This window comes from Paramormyrops kingsleyae, chromosome 1 (genome assembly GCF_048594095.1).
Source record: "Paramormyrops kingsleyae isolate MSU_618 chromosome 1, PKINGS_0.4, whole genome shotgun sequence".
Taxonomy (NCBI): domain Eukaryota; kingdom Metazoa; phylum Chordata; class Actinopteri; order Osteoglossiformes; family Mormyridae; genus Paramormyrops; species Paramormyrops kingsleyae.
In genome coordinates this window covers 10018474-10031102 of record NC_132797.1, presented here as the reverse complement: position 1 = coordinate 10031102, position 12629 = coordinate 10018474, and the positions used below count along the sequence as shown (strand labels likewise).

Below are 12629 nucleotides of genomic sequence, written 5' to 3'. Positions count from 1 at the left end.
TTCAGGGCCCCAATATAATATCGAGATGCATAATATGTAAAAACAATAGTGAAATGGCAGCACGGAGGTTTGGGCTTCAGGGCCGCCTTGGGCCTCTGGGCCCGGGCCCGGTAGGCCCGTGCAGTAATCCATCCTTGGTCACGGGGGGTTTGGAGAAGCTGCACTCGCCGTGTGTGACATTCAGGGAGAACCTGTGAGTGCAGTGGGTGCCTGGTACTGACCCGTCAGGATGGCGACGCCCGGTGCCCATGGAGACCAGGGGAAGCCGGTGGTTTTGCAATCCTGCTGCCTCCGTAGTGAATTTCCGGGGTTTGCAGGAATTCTAGACAAACTGCATGACATTAGAAAGATTTTTAAAATTCCCTTGGCCAATAAATGTATGGAAGGCAAATTTGCAATCGGAACATTACAACACAGATTAAGCACGGAGCTACAGACCGTGACATTCCATACTGACACATTCACCTACAGAAGGCCATTGGTGACGTGGGTGGCCCTAAATGACATATTTTATAGGCTGAGTGGGCGGCACAGGCATTCCAGAGCCATCACCTACGTCTTGGCGCTACCAGGCCTAAAGCTGCCCTTGGCTGTGAAAGTGAAGTTCCTGTGTGGCTGCCTTGCTATATATTGACCACTAGAGGGTGACATTTCAATACTCCAATAGGATAGGATAGGACTTTATTGATCCCACAGTGGGGAAATTTGTGCGTTACCACAGCTCTAGACAGATAGCCTGAAAAGAGTACAAGAGTAATCCAAGAATATAAAAATACAAGAATAAGAATACAAGAAAAAAATAAAAAATAAGATAAAACACTAAATACAACAGTAGTGCCTATGTACACCCATACACAGTATGTAATATGGATAGTGGGGTGTGGGAAAAAGTGCAAGTAATAATAAATATCAACTATTTCACTACTACAGTGAAACTACAGTGAAACGTGTATAACTGGTAAAGTTATGGAGGCTATAATTAAAGAGAAAATTGTAGATTACCTGGACTCAAATAACATTTTGAGGGATAGCCAGCATGGATTTAGGAGAGGTAGATCCTGTTTAACAAATCTGTTGGAGTTTTTTTGAGGAAGCTACTCAGGAAGTTGATGATAAGAAGGCCTATGATGTCATCTACTTAGATTTCCAAAAGGCTTTTGATGTTGTCCCCCACAAGAGGCTCTTACTTAAACTCAAAGCGACCTGGATTGATAACTGGTTAACAGATAGGAAGCAGCGAGTAGTTATAAGAGGCACAATGTCACAGTGGGCCTGCGTTCATAGTGGGGTACCGCAGGGTTCAATTTTAGGACCACTATTGTTCCTAATTTACATAAATGATATAGACACCAATATATACAGTAAACTGGTGAAATTTGCAGATGACACCAAGGTGGGTGGTGTAGCAGATACTGAACTAGCGGCTCAGCAGCTACAGCGGGATCGTGATTTAATTAGTGACTGGGCCGATACCTGGCAGATGAAATTTAACATAGACAAATGTAAGGTACTCCATGTAGGGAGCAGAAATATAAAGTACAGGTATTTTATGGGACCTACTGAAATAAAGGTAGCTGATTATGAGAAAGACCTTGGTGTGTATGTTGATGCTTCCATGTCTCATTCTCGCCAGTGCGGGGAAGCAATAAAAAAGGCCAATAGGATGTTGGGGTATATCTCCAGGTGTGTGGAGTTTAAGTCAAGGGAGGTAATGCTAAGATTATACAATTCCTTGGTGAGACCTCACCTAGAATATTGTGTGCAGGTTTGGTCACCATATCTTAAAAAGGACATTGCGGCCTTAGAAAAGGTGCAGCGTAGGGCCACAAGAATGATTCCTGGTCTTAGAGGAATGTCATACAAGGAAAGGTTAGTTGAGCTAAATCTGTTCAGCCTCAAGCAAAGGAGACTGAGAGGGGACATGATCCAGGTCTAACAGGTTTGGATGCTGTTCAACCGAATAGTTACTTCAGCATTAGTTCAAATACAAGAACTCGTGGCCATAGGTGGAAATTAGCGGGAGAACATTTCAAACTGGATTTAAGGAAGCACTTCTTTACACAGCGTGTAGTCAGAGTATGGAATAGTCTTCCTGATAACATAGTGCAAGCTGAATCCTTGGGTTCCTTTAAATCAGAGCTAGATAAGATTTTAACAACTCTGAGCTATTAGTTAAGTTCTCACCAAGCGAGCTCAATTGGCCGAATGGCCTCCTCTCGTTTGTATAGTTCTTATGTTCTTACAGCTGCATTTACTATCCAGGTAGTGGGTATTGGCATGTACATATACACACCCGTACAATGTACATACATCCACACATTATATACAGATATATTCTCTGATAATGAAGAACTCAAAATACAAACATGATACTTTTCACTTATTCAGTTACAGTAATATATTTTTTGTGCTTATGCCTTAAAAATATTAGTGTATTTATTGACATAGTCTGATATAGTGATACAAATATTTTTGTATAAATGCATATTTTCTGATAATGTTTATGGGTGAGGACATATTAAAACAGCTTGATCAGTTTTGTCTGATTTCATGGGTAATAATTGCAGAACTGTTGTCAGAATTATAAGAAAAGGCACAGATTTGTTATAAAGCATTTATTATTTACATTTTCAGTTCTACAGCATCTCGGAGTCACAATGACCCACCCTTTGCCATTGTATCTAACTGGGAGAATTTCTATGTAGCTGGATTTTTAAGACTTAAAATTGTCAAGCATAGAAGCTAAATACCAGTAAACGAGTGCCACTGGAAAATGTTAGCTGCATTTAATAAACATGATGGAAAAAAAACCATGAAATATCCACTGCACCTTGGTATGGATGACGGATAAAATACACAATATACATATTCTACAAAAAATATAAAAGCATACAACATAAAACCAACAGTTTACCAATATTTATAAACTCATTCTTGTTTAAAGTACAATTACTTCTTAAAAAAAAGCCAAAGTTTACAATATAAAAAGACAGAACTGTGGCTGAGATACCAAATGTCTAATATGTGCAAAGTTGATCATATGTTTGTTTCCTCCATGTCCACGTCAGTTTGCTCCAGTATGAAGACAGTGTGTGTGACCGCTGATGCACTGGCATCCTGTCCAGAGTGTGTCTGCCTTGGCATCACGCTGCATTAGCTATGGCACCCGGATGGAGGGGCTGCAAGCATCTCATTCCAGCAGGTGATCTAATATCATCCATTTCCTGCTGATAGAGCAGCAAAGGCGGTCCACTTGGGATCTGATCACAAACACTGCCGGCATCTTGTCTACAGTTTGGTTTCTGGCCATAAAACCTGGAAAGAAAATGAGTCACTCGTCACTGCATGCGGGCACTCATTGAAACTGCAGACTGTACGTTACTGTGATGCGGACACTGGTGTTCCATAGTGGACTGTGGGGTCTGTATTTGAACTGTTCTGGGATTGTATGTGCTTAAACACAATGGTGTTGATGCTATTGGCAATTCTGACCTCCATGGAAGAAGTGAATTGTACACTATCATCTTCTTCATGCTTTTTACTTTGTATTGGTCTGTACTCTTAGATTTCCCACGGATGTGTACTTACTACTGTATTGATTTCATTATCGGCAGCATAGGTTTAGATTCCATAAGTGTCATATAGTCATGAACGGTACCGTTTTGTTGTGTTTACATGTTAATTGCAGCTGTTAGCAGGCGGTTTGACCTTGTGATGGAAACAGGCCTCAATCAGAAATGTGCAAAACCCATATAGGCGTGCTGGTGAGACGCACGATACCTTTTCGTTTAAGGTGTTGTACTCCAAGATGATTGGATGATTCTCCATGACGTGAAGCATGGCGTCATGAAGTGACAGGAAAAACATGGATGTTTTGATCTCGTCGTCAAAGAAGCTGCAGCTGTGAAGTTTCTCCAGGACGTACCCTGCAAACAAGAACCATCCCGGTTAGTGTGGTGCAACATTTCTATCCATCGCACATCACTCTCTGTGGGGAATACTCACTGTCACACGCTACGATGTAAACATCCACTTCCACTCGGATAAGTTCCTTCAGGGCCTGTGAAAAGTCAGGTATCACACTTTTGCTTATCTAAATAACATCTCAGTTGGTTGCTTTTTCTGCTGTAGTTACACAGACGGTTTTAACTGCTTATTACCGATTTGAGTCCTTTAATGGCAGAGATGTCTAAGAATGAGACGGCTGCAAAGTCCAGGATCACGCTGTGGACGTCGACCTTGGGCACTCGCATGTTGGCTGGTAATTCAGCGTTCCAGTTGACCTGAAGGGGCAGGTCCTTGTAGTCGCTGGGCTGGTCTAGATCCTCTGTGTTACCCTCATCATCTGAGTCCTCATTTGAATTGGAGGTCATGTATAACAGCCCTTTCTGACATAGGAGAAAGACAGAGGTCATATAGAGGTCATGCAGAGGTCATGTATGTACTGCTGCTATCATCTCTACTCAGAAACTGAGGCTTGTAGCTGTTTGACAAGGAACATGACTCACCTCTGTTATTTGCAATTCACCGCTTTTCAGCAATTTCTTGATCTTCTGCAAGGCTTTGTTCCTCTTACGTAAGACTCTCAGAGGGTTAAACCCCAGCTACAAACACAGTACAGAGCCAACCTGCATGAACTGATGTTTTATGATGTCAAGAATATCGATTCCAGTAAAAGACAGACAAAAAAAGTGTGATATAAAGATAAATGTGATAACTGATTCCAGAATCATATTTGAACAACCATTATCCTTTGATTGCTCTTTATCTGAGAAGTACCTTTATATTAGTGTTGTAATCCAAATGATAAGGTCAAGTTCTATCAAGTAGGGGTAGATAGTAAAGATGAAGTAAACTCAATTATTGAGCAACACTTTTTATGACTATAAGGCTGCGCTACATCTTTTGTCCAATTTGAGCGATTCTCCGAAATGTAATAATTGTACTGACAGATGACATGAGTTAAAGTTTCTCTGACAGCTGATCACACCAAGCGATATACATACATATTCATTTAGCTTGTTTCTGAAGAATTCAACATTGGCGAAGTAGATCGGTGTGGAGATTCTGAAGATCTTCACGCCACTTGGTGCAAAGATCTGAGAGAAGATGAGGGAGAAGAGAGTGTTTGTGGGTGTCCCAAAGCAAGACAGATCCAAGGCATGTCTTGTGAGGTTTATGAGCGACTGTGAGGTACTTAAATTACTACATCGACAAACAATGTGAGAGGTGAAAGCTATCAATGTCTCTGCTTACATTACGGTAGTCCTTGCAGTCCCTGTAGATGTCAGTGCCACTGATGTTAGCCAGGAGAGAACATCGGGGGCTAGAAAAAGCACCACAGGCAGATGATATGGTTATATGACATGTGACATGGTTATATAACACCATTATATGTATGTCGTATAGTCTTCTGGCTTCCTTGCAGGCTGAAACTAAATGTCTCGTTGAGCTTTAGCTTGTAATGACACTAAATATTTTTCCCCCAAACACAGCAATCTGGAGGTTTATATTTACTAGACGCTTTTGTCGAAAGTGACACACGAGTAAGCATAGATTGAGATCAGACAGCAAGGCTACTCAGCATCCAGCACCCCAGAAGCTAAGGAGTTAAGGACCTTGCTCAGGGGTCTGACAGTGATATGGGTACTCTTCCAGTTATGAGATATGAACCCACAACCTTCAAAGACACAGATCCATGACCCATCAAACTACACACTAACTAGGTGTTTGAAGGTGTTCCATAAAACCTAAATCGCTTCACTGAAATTTCTCTGCAGGTTCCCCAAGTGCGTCTCTACTCACAACTGAGTCCGGAAGACCAGAGCGAGGAGTTCTGCTGCCAGGCCGACAGGAATGCCCAGGTCCATGCCCAGAAGGAGGGAACCCCCAAAAGTCATCAGCCAAACCATCTAGCAATGGGAAAGGGGTGGTCCATGTTAGCAGGATGAGGTGCGGTACCCTGCTACAAGGCCAATTTGTAACAAATACCGAAACTGCTGTGTTGAGCAACAACATGTAGCCTATGATCTATAACTCATAGTGGTTATTGAAGGTCAAAGAATGATGACGGGTTTAAAGGAATTCTCAAGTGCATTATGCAGAGCCTGGAGGTGCAGCGAGTAGGTCTGAGCACTCACACAGTCGGGCCGGTCCTTCTTCCACAGGAAGCCTACCACCCGCATCTGCATCAACATCCCCTTCAGATTGATGATCACTATTGCCCCCAGGACCGCCTGCAGAGCAAACCTCATTACATCAGTGAAGGGTCTACTCACGCCCTTCCCTTTCTCAGGTTATCACAGAGTGCTTTTCCCCGAGGGCAGAAGCTTACCTTTGGGAGTGGTTCCAAGAGGAACCCAATGGATATGGTCACAATCATCACTATAATCGCTGAGAGCAGACCAGCAACCTGAAAGTTTATTGTGATGTTAATATTATAACAATTGTCCTTATCTACCAAACCATATTATTTGCAGTCAGACTGGATTTTTCTATCCTTTGCAAATCATTAATGTATTTATTTTAGGTCAGAGACAGTGTTCCCACAAATTGGGGATCATGCCCCGTTGTCACAAAGGGCACCACCGTGGAGCTGCAGTAAAATGTGCTTTTGCTCTGCGGAGGTCCACTTCACCTGCGTTTTCCCTCCTGTGCTCTCCTGAACAGCGGTCCTCGATAGAGCTGTACTCGCAGCAAATGACCTGAAGGTGGCGCCGAAAATGTTACTGACGCCAAAGGCGATGAGCTCCTGCAAAGATCCATAAATCAGACGAAAGCTTTGACACAGAACAAATGCTGAAACGCCGAAGCACTCCTGCAGAAATGACTCTGCCTTCCATGATCAACCAAAAGACTTGGACTGAAAGGAGAGCACGAACTACAGACTGTGGGGACTCACCTGGTTACCGTCGATCGTGTATTCGTGTTTGATGGCATAGACTTTAGCCACGGAGTACGCCACGGCAAAAGCCACGATGGCCATGGGGAAGGCGTCCATCACTGTCAGCTTGAAGATCTCCACACTGGGGGCCATTGGAGGCTCATACCTGGGAAAGGAAATGAGGCATCTTACAAACTACACTGCCGTTCATTTTACTATTTATAAATAGTGGGGATTATTGTACATTGCATGTAACTGCATCATCGTTTGATGTTAGCTTTATGCTTACCCAACAGGGATCTTCCCCACCACATCCACATCATACTTTTCCACAAATTTGCATGCATAGGAAACACCACAGGCTATAACAGTCTGTAAAGAAGAACAGATCAGAAATAGGAATGCTAGTTTTCTAATTGAAATGAAAACCACAGATTGGATCAATTACAAAACAAATGTAAGAGTCTTCCTGCTATTGTAGTGGAAGCTAAAACCATGGGTTCCTTTAAATCAGAGCTAGATAAGATTTTAACAACTCTGAGCTATTAGCTAAGTTCTCCCCAAACGAGCTTGATGGGCCGAATGGCCTCCTCTCGTTTGTAAATTTCTTATGTTCTTATGTTCTTAAGAATATCTGGGTGGGAGGATACTCACTATGGCGACCTCAATGGGCAGGGGCACAGGGAGCTTAGCCTTGAATCGTTCATTGAGCTCCTTCACGATGAACACCACCACTATGATGATGGCGGACATCACCAGGCTAGCTATGTTGCTATTCTCAATTTGAGCAAAGATCTCTTCCAGGGTCTGCAGACAAAGTTTGAGACATCAGCAATGAATTTGAGGCAAAAAGAATGTGTGTAGCCCCGAGGTACATGATTCCTCAGGAAATACGTTGGACACTTTATGGTCCTGAGTAGTCTGATGTACCTATGCTTACTCACATAGATTAGGGCCAGGGGTCCGGTGTAATTTTTTATGTTCAGTCCCAGAACAAACTTCAGCTGTGACACCAGGATGTGAATGGCGGCCGCTGTGGTGTAGCCAGAGATCAGAACGTCGGACAAATATGTTACTATGAACCCAGCCTGCACCAGTCCAAAGGCCAGCTAGGAGATAGGAGGAGCCAGTTAGCAGCGAGCAAAGTTGACAAGAATACCAAAAAAAGTTTATATATATTATATCCATCAACTGGGGAATTTATCCATTTCACACCAAATTATCAATGTTCATGTGTTTATGTGTCTGACCTGGATAATCCCCATGAGGAAGGTAACAGATGCTGCCACCATGACCCTCTGCTCGTCCTTGGTGAGCCCTTCAAAGCCGGTAATGTTGGCTATGGGACCTTCATCCGGTACTAGACGGGTCACAACCGACCCCACCATCAGACTCAGAACTGGAAATGCACCTGTAGAGGGACCGACACACATATATGCTCAGTAATGCGCTGACGTGATGGGCATGAGGGTTAGTGTGAGGATCAGCATGCAAGCGATCGCCATCCTTACCCACAGAGATATGTCTGGAGGTACCCAGAAAGAAGTAAATAATGACTGGGAAAAAGGCTGTGTAGAGCCCGTACCAAGGTGGGAGAGACGCAAGAAGGCAGTAGGCCAGACCTGGAAGTCAGAGGTTTGGGAGAAGATGGTGTTCAGTGTAAACAAGCCTTCAGACAGAACCACAGAACATGCAGTAAAGTGTAGAATAACCACATTTATCCAGAGTTATTCAGCAAATAAGGTCTGGGGTTAGACAACCTCTGTTCCTTAGTTAGTAAGCTGACTAATATCTCATCTGTCATTGAACAAACTGTTAACCATTGATGAGTCATAGATGAACAGAACTTTAGCTGCATGTTCTTCTAACCAATACACACCCACATCTGTTTGATAAATGAACGTGTACAAACAATAGAATCCTGAAGAGACAAATACAAGACGAGTTGCTGAATCAGGTGGCCAAACAGCAGCTCCTCTCTCCAGTTTATTTGTTGGATACAATATCATCTGTTTTACTTACTACTGTCATTAAGTATATCAATGCTAAATTTTGCCATTTTATAGCCATTCATGTTATGATTGCATCCTTATACAAGGTCGACACTTTGCAAGGATGGAATGAAGAGGTCAAGGCTACCTTGCAGCACAGAAACCAGTCCGGTACTGACTCCTGACACGAGGTCCCCAACCAGCCACTTTTTCACATTGTAAAGTCGCACCCACTGGATGATAGGAAGCAGGGAGCAGGCTACCCTCTTCACCCGTGTGGCATCACACCTGCAAAGCCCATAAGTCTGTATCTAAGTGTATCTAACAGGGAAAAGAACACAAGCTGTCCCTGAAGATATCCTGTTGTACTGTGGAGATGTAACTAAATCCTGTGTCTATTTATTTGACTGCAACAGAGAAGCTTAAAAATATTCTTGGGAAGGCTCAAGAGGTTTCTACCATCATGCTACAGAATTTGTTGCATTTTTAAGTGTAAAAGGGGCACATTTGTACAAAGGCATTTGGCGAAGTGAAAAGGTGAGATATTCTGAGGTTTCTAGGTCTTCAGAGAGAGGTAAGGAGAGCACCTACCTGAGGTACGCCTTTACGTGGTCCTGCAGGGTCTTGTGTTTCCTGCAAATGTTCTGGTGCTCTTCAGAAAATGAATCCTCAGAGTACACCGGCCTGTTGACTGAGTAAGGATGTGCTGGCCGGCGCATTATTTCAGCTCGATCTCCCGTTGGTGCTAGAAAGATCCTGTGTAGGGAGGATGGAAGCAGGAATCAGTAGATCCACCACACCTCAATAGAACGTCTGCAGCCATCCTACACCTCAGCTGGCGTTTAAGCTGAACCCAAACCAGCAGACAGGCCACTTGCACCATAAGGTCCTCCTACATGAAAAGATATCTTTTAGTTCTTTTACATCTAGAGTTATCATTTGTCTTACCAGTCAAACTCACCGTTTACATGTTAGCAAAATTTATTTGTCTTTATAAACAAGGTCTGTGACAAAGCACCTCAACCTTGGCCGTCCACCCCTGACCCCTGAGACCAACAGCCCCAACACTGCTGGAAACAGGGAACCAAGGGGCTACTGACTGAATCCTTTGATTGAGAGCCAATTGAGCCCAATTGCTCGCTGCTCTGCTTTAAGGTTAGGCTCTAATTGCCACCAGTTCAGATTGGTGTGACAGTTTGCTACAAGCTGATTTCCAAATGGTAATACTTGACTAGCAAGAAGCCCAAGACAAAACAACTCAGTATATAAAAGCATATTGAGTTGATTTGAGTCTGCAGATTAAACACATAGCTGCATATCGGAATGCTGGCGCTTGTTTGGATACCTGGTACTTCAATGGTAATAAAGCAAACGGTCGTCAGGTTGTCTTCCTCTGTGTCGTTCCAGTGTTAGCCAGGTCCTCTCCGAGGGAAGCCTAGAATCTGTGTGGTCCTATACATGGAGAGCTCGATATTATAACTTATCGCATCTATAATTATTAACAGGCGCTGTATTGCTCTCCTTTTAGGAAGGTTCTTTACCCCCCCCTTATCCTTGACCATTGTTCTAACAGATAACAATACTGGCAAATTGCCTGACACTTAATGGAGAATTTCTAATGTCACACAACTCCCCCCCCCCCCCCCCCCCCGATGATCTCTTACCATTTTATAGTTTGGCAGTGGTGTGAGGCGATTACTCAGTTGTTTGCATCCAAATTCATTTTTTTTCCACTATTGCCTGTATACATTTCCGTTAAGCAACTGGTTGTTGTTGACATTTGAAAAATCTTCCAGAGTTAATAGCATGAAATGGCATCTACACTGAACGCCTCTTAATGTTTTGGCTTCTTTTGACAGGTCAGGCTTGCAATTAAAATGATCTGAAGATGTTTGCGTATTAAAACAAGCTAAACATACATGGATACACCTCCTCTTTTGTCCAATCACCCCTTCATGTTTTTAATATTATATCCATTTTAATATATTTTAAATATAAAATACCATACTAGTCTGTGACCAAGAACAGGACCTTCCTTTGTGAAAATGAGTGGGGGAGGAAGCTGAAGAAGAAAAGGGTGCTGCTTTCCCTGAATCTGTCACTCTGCCGTGAAGCTGGCAGTGGGATGTGGATTATACCAAGCTGGGTTGATCATCATATCACTCCGGCTCCCCTTTATCTCCGCAGCTGAAATGTGTGCCGTAAATATTAGAACATGTGCTGTATCTCATTTATTCTCGGGCCTTTTCAGCCCAGGGCCGGATATCTCATGTGCCGGGTCAGTAATGCCGCTCCTCACCGGCTGTAATGCACACAGATGGCGAGCTGTAGAAACTCCGAGAGAATAAATGAGGGTGGCAAGGAAAACAGAGAATAATGGGCAGAGCATGTGTCCGAGTTGATCCAGGGGTGACGAGCGGAGCATGGGTCCGAGGTGATCCAGGGGTGACGAGCGGAGCATGGGTCCGAGCTGATCCAGGGGTGACGAGCGGAGCAAGGGTCCGAGCTGATCCAGGGGTGACGAGCGGAGCATGGGTCCGAGGTGATCCAGGGGTGACGAGCGGAGCATGTGTCCGAGCTGATCCAGGGGTGACGAGCGGAGCAAGGGTCCGAGCTGATCCAGGGGTGACGAGCGGAGCAAGGGTCCGAGCTGATCCAGGGGTGACGAGCGGAGCATGGGTCCGAGCTGATCCAGGGGTGACGAGCGGAGCATGGGTCCGAGCTGATCCAGGGGTGACGAGCGGAGCAAGGGTCCGAGCTGATCCAGGGGTGACGAGCGGAGCAAGGGTCCGAGCTGATCCAGGGGTGACGAGCGGAGCATGGGTCCGAGCTGATCCAGGGGTGACGAGCGGAGCATGCATCCATGACGCTACCCAGTGGACAGCAAATAGCCAAACGACACCAACCATGCCATTCACGACCGGATTGTACCGATTCGGCTGACCTTCTAGCTAATTCCCGCTATTTGGTTACATTACTTTACGCAAAGACCTTTATATTTCCATCCAATATGCAGTACCGCTAATCCAGTGAGAAGATGCAGTGAACCTATTTCCAGTCCATCACTGGATGCAAATTGTATGTTATTGTACTGTGATGTGAGCAGAAACAGTTGAAAATGCAGTTGACTTTTTAGTGCTTCGCATGTTCCTAACACTATTATTTCAGTTACATCACATCTAAAAACGTTACACATATACTGATAGTTTTTTTTTCCCCCACTGCCTAAAAGTTCATTCTTCACTATCTATGACTAGTAATTATGGAAGTGATAACGGCCGTATTAGTCAGATAAAAACGTGTATTTTCCTATTATAAATCATTTCCCCAGTATATAATTTATCATGGTGGCATGATATATATATTGGCTTGTGTTGTTTATTAAATTTCTTTTGGAGGTGTGTTTGATAAGAAATATCGACACTATGAAGCGTTTGTTTCTTCCGAGCCACACCCGAATTTTTGTTTCTAACACCTATCCAGTGATATGTTAACCCCGCCTTGCACTAACACTGAAAACGTTATGATATTTATGCGCAACCTGAGAGTTCCGAGAGGGTCTGCGCAGGGACAGAAGGTGCTGTACACGTACAGTAAAAGGTGATTTTATGACACAAACTTTAAACCTAGATGACAATTAGCTTTTATACACATGCGCTAATACCAGATGGAGAGGAGCCGCTATCTGCCAGACAGTTCCGGGTCACTAGATAAAGGTGTGTTAATTGGTTTTGTTCTTAGAAAGTCGGAAAAAC

At 43.7% G+C, this 12629-nt stretch overlaps 1 protein-coding gene across 1 annotated transcript; it reads right to left on the bottom strand.

Moving 5' to 3' along the window:
- Positions 1 to 2649: 2649 nt before the first annotated feature.
- LOC111853406 (chloride anion exchanger-like) lies at positions 2650 to 10311 on the bottom strand. Its single transcript, XM_023830236.2, has 20 exons — positions 10220 to 10311; positions 9466 to 9630; positions 9023 to 9162; positions 8395 to 8505; positions 8134 to 8294; positions 7828 to 7992; positions 7538 to 7690; positions 7173 to 7255; positions 6902 to 7049; positions 6638 to 6751; positions 6335 to 6412; positions 6141 to 6236; positions 5806 to 5912; positions 5257 to 5326; positions 5007 to 5099; positions 4509 to 4604; positions 4161 to 4388; positions 4006 to 4060; positions 3781 to 3926; positions 2650 to 3315 (listed from the first exon to the last, which is right to left on the bottom strand). The coding sequence occupies exons 2-20, from the start codon at positions 9591 to 9593 to the stop codon at positions 3289 to 3291; spliced, it is 2199 nt and encodes a 732-aa protein (XP_023686004.2). The 5' UTR covers positions 9594 to 9630; positions 10220 to 10311; the 3' UTR covers positions 2650 to 3288.
- Between the last annotated feature and the right edge of the window lie 2318 nt (positions 10312 to 12629).

What these genes read in the sequence shown, in the direction of transcription:
- LOC111853406 (XM_023830236.2), bottom strand. Translation starts at nt 9,593, where the DNA reads ATGCGCCGGCCAGCACATCCTTACTCAGTCAACAGGCCGGTGTACTCT. An exon ending in TGCCCATTGAGGTCGCCATA is followed by an intron (nt 7,256 to 7,537) that starts GTGAGTATCCTC and finishes TCTTCTTTACAG; the next exon opens with ACTGTTATAGCCTGTGGTGT. An exon ending in ACTGCAAGGACTACCGTAAT is followed by an intron (nt 5,100 to 5,256) that starts GTAAGCAGAGAC and finishes ATCTTCTCTCAG; the next exon opens with ATCTTTGCACCAAGTGGCGT.